The sequence below is a fragment of the Oncorhynchus kisutch genome, unplaced genomic scaffold (genome assembly GCF_002021735.2).
Source record: "Oncorhynchus kisutch isolate 150728-3 unplaced genomic scaffold, Okis_V2 Okis04b-Okis11a_hom, whole genome shotgun sequence".
Lineage (NCBI taxonomy): Eukaryota > Metazoa > Chordata > Actinopteri > Salmoniformes > Salmonidae > Oncorhynchus > Oncorhynchus kisutch.
Window position 1 is genome coordinate 4665574 of NW_022261981.1, and position 2928 is coordinate 4668501.

Here is a 2928-nt window from a genome sequence, read left to right on the forward strand (position 1 = left end):
AGCTATCTGTCATGACAGGACAGGACAGTGGGTTGCTGGTTACTCAACATGGATACTGAGAGGGAGAGAATGAGAGGGGGGGGGGGGGGGGGAACAGGGCACCAAAACAGCAGACAGAGGTCTCATTTATCCTCCTCTCACTGTGTCCTTTTCTATTTTTTCTCTCCATCCCTCCTTCCCTCCTCTTTTGTTTTCACAGCAGTGAAGAAACGGTTGCCTTTTCCCCCTTTTCTTTTCTCCCCTTCTTTTCATGGTGGTGGCAGGCGCACTTTGGCCATCCCAGGTACTGGCTGGAAACAGTGAGGATTCTGGGAGATGGTGAGATGAGGCTTTAATGAGAATGAGGCCTTCCCAGCTGGAGAGAAAAAATATATGCAAATGAGATGTGTGAGCCAAGAGGACACTGGGATGAAGAACGTGTGGCAAACAGCAAGGGGCGAACTCCAGCTGACTTACGGTCGGCCTCCAAGGAGAGGAAGACGACCTGACGAATGGTAACAAAAGCATTCTCTTCGCTAGCTCTTCGCTCCTAACTCACAAGTGTAGCAAATGCCGCTTAGTGGCTATTGTTATTTTTTAGGCACCATTGTCTTTATTAATGCTGTTTTTTGTGAACCATCTAGGGTTACAACTGCTTCACTTTTGAAAAATGTTGCCTGCCTCCCTGTGTTTAGGCCATTTTCCAATCCCCTGATTAATTGTGTTGAATTACTCTAAATAAATAATCAGTAGGTGCATGTAAACCAGAGATGGTCTCCAGAGTGCTTTCAAAGAGCAGGTACATTAGATGAACACACTGAACAGACGATAAATTAATCCGGGGATTAGGAGGAAACTGGAGTTTGTATGGAGGCCTGTTGTGAGATTATGAGAAGATGTAAAAGTACAAACAATGAAGCACAACAATGAAATGCCAGGCCACAATAGTGTAAAAAGATTGTGGTCCAAACAATGGAACGTATCACACCTTAATCTCTGCATTGAACCAAGGGAACGGCCATAGGAGCAGATCTTATTTCTCAGGGGTGTGAGCGCCTGAAGGCCATACCATTATTACCATGGGGAAAGGATATTTTGGCCCACCATCACTTGAGAAACTAAATAACTCTGTGTTATAAAGAACACATTTATTTAGGTTAAAAGGGAACAACTCTCAAAACTGGCTTAGGTTGCTTAGATATTTGTAAACTAACCTTTTATGAATAGAAATAGTCAATCATGATAACGGAACATGATTTTCCTCTTTCAAGACTTTTAGTACAGATGACTTGTTAACAGTTGCGTCTGTGTGAAAACGTTGACTTACGGTGATGTGGAAGTCTTCCTCGTCACAAGACTGGATGGGCCTCCTGAAGGTCATGGTGGTTTGACCATCTGCCTCGGTCAGGGACAGGAGGGTGTAGCTCTGTTTCTTATCCACCAGGGGAAATGAGTTCCCTGTGGCATGATAATCCTGAAAGAGAGACAACACAGAAATACTGAAGTTATCTGGAGTCTATATGAAGCTTAATAGAGTTCTGTGTTGTTAAACAAAAATGTTGTGGCATTTCTGAAGGAGCAACACATTCACAGGTAACTTTAAATAGTCATTTAATCTTCCAACAGTTTGCTGGTGTTGAAAACCAATACACCTACAACTCCTTCTTTGGGTCGGCAGGTAGCCTAGCGGTTAGCGCGTTAGTCCAGTAACCGAAGGTCAAAATATGTAATCTGCCCCTGAACAAGTCAGTTAACCCATTGTAGGCCGTCATTGCAAATAAGAATTTGTTCTTGCCTAGTTAAATAAAGGTACAAATAAACTCCATATGACAAGATCAGTGTTCCCCAACAGCGCACATTTTTGCTGTAGCACCAGACAATCACACCTGATTCAACTTTTCAACTAATCAAGTCCTTAATGAGTTGAATCAGATGAGCTTGTCCAGGACAACAACAAAAATGTGTGCTGTTGGGGTACTTGAGGACTGGAGTTGGGAAACACTGAACTAGATAATCATGATTACTGCTACTACTATAGCCACTTCACCGTTACAGTAGCCTACTTCTATCCCTACAATATAACTACTGCTATTCCTGCACGTAACAGAACAACAACTACTACAATACATTACCACTCATTCTCTTGTGTCTAATAGTAATAGATTAGAAACTAGAATAACAGGTTAATAGTTTAGATACCATGAAATAGGTGCCATTTGGTCCGACCCCTCCCATAACGATGTCCGATGCAGCCATGCCTCCATTTGGGCTGAACCCGAATCCCAGCCAGCCAGTGGTCTTGATGGTCAGCTGGAACATGATGGTGCCCTGGACCTCACTGAACCCCCACTTCAGGATGACGTTACTGTCTGCGTCAAGGTTCTCCATGAAGGGCATGAGTGGGTCCTGTTGTGCCCCTGTCCCTGGAGGCCAAGCCAGGAGCAGGGAGAGAAGTAGAGGGATCATACTGTCTTGTCACCCTCAGATAGACCCTGAGACCTCTACCTGCTGAGAGACACACACTCCCAAACAAACAGCTGTTTCTAGCTACGGAGCCGCTAAGATTCTGATACACACTCACTCACTCAAACAACAGAGTCCTACAGGGTCGCTACACGCTCACACACACTCCCTAGCTCTAACTTATCTGAGATGTTCTCTCTCCTTTTGCCACCCTCCTCTCCTCCTCCTGGGTCCTTCCTACCTCCTCCTTCCTTCCTCATATAAACCTGTTCCCACATCTCCCTCCTGCCGAAATGACACTGTCAGTGGATTACTGGAAGTCCTGAGTCTGGAGTCATATACTGTAGGAGTGATATATGATACGAGGAGGAGAGGAGGGATGCCTTTGATTTGGAGTGGGGAACAGGTGAACAGTTCTGTATGTTTGATCCAAAAGAATGGAAGGAATCCCAACAAACATGTTCACATTGGGACAATGTGTAGGCT

The 2928-nt window shown here is 44.6% G+C and overlaps 1 protein-coding gene across 1 annotated transcript; it reads right to left on the reverse strand.

Moving 5' to 3' along the window:
• Positions 1–2: 2 nt before the first annotated feature.
• Positions 3–2529, reverse strand: LOC116359712 (DBH-like monooxygenase protein 2 homolog). Its single transcript, XM_031813053.1, has 3 exons — positions 2179–2529; positions 1303–1453; positions 3–55 (listed from the first exon to the last, which is right to left on the reverse strand). Exons 1-3 carry the CDS (start codon positions 2443–2445, stop codon positions 3–5), a joined length of 471 nt encoding a protein of 156 aa, XP_031668913.1. The 5' UTR covers positions 2446–2529.
• Positions 2530–2928: the final 399 nt, after the last annotated feature.

Coding starts and splice junctions, on each gene's coding strand:
- LOC116359712 (XM_031813053.1), bottom strand. CDS start 2,445: ATGATCCCTCTACTTCTCTCCCTGCTCCTGGCTTGGCCTCCAGGGACA. Junction 1,454..2,178: donor CAAATGGCACCTATTTCATG/GTATCTAAACTA, acceptor TCTCTCTTTCAG/GATTATCATGCCACAGGGAA. Junction 56..1,302: donor AGACTTCCACATCACCGTAA/GTCAACGTTTTC, acceptor TCTCCCTCTCAG/TATCCATGTTGAGTAACCAG.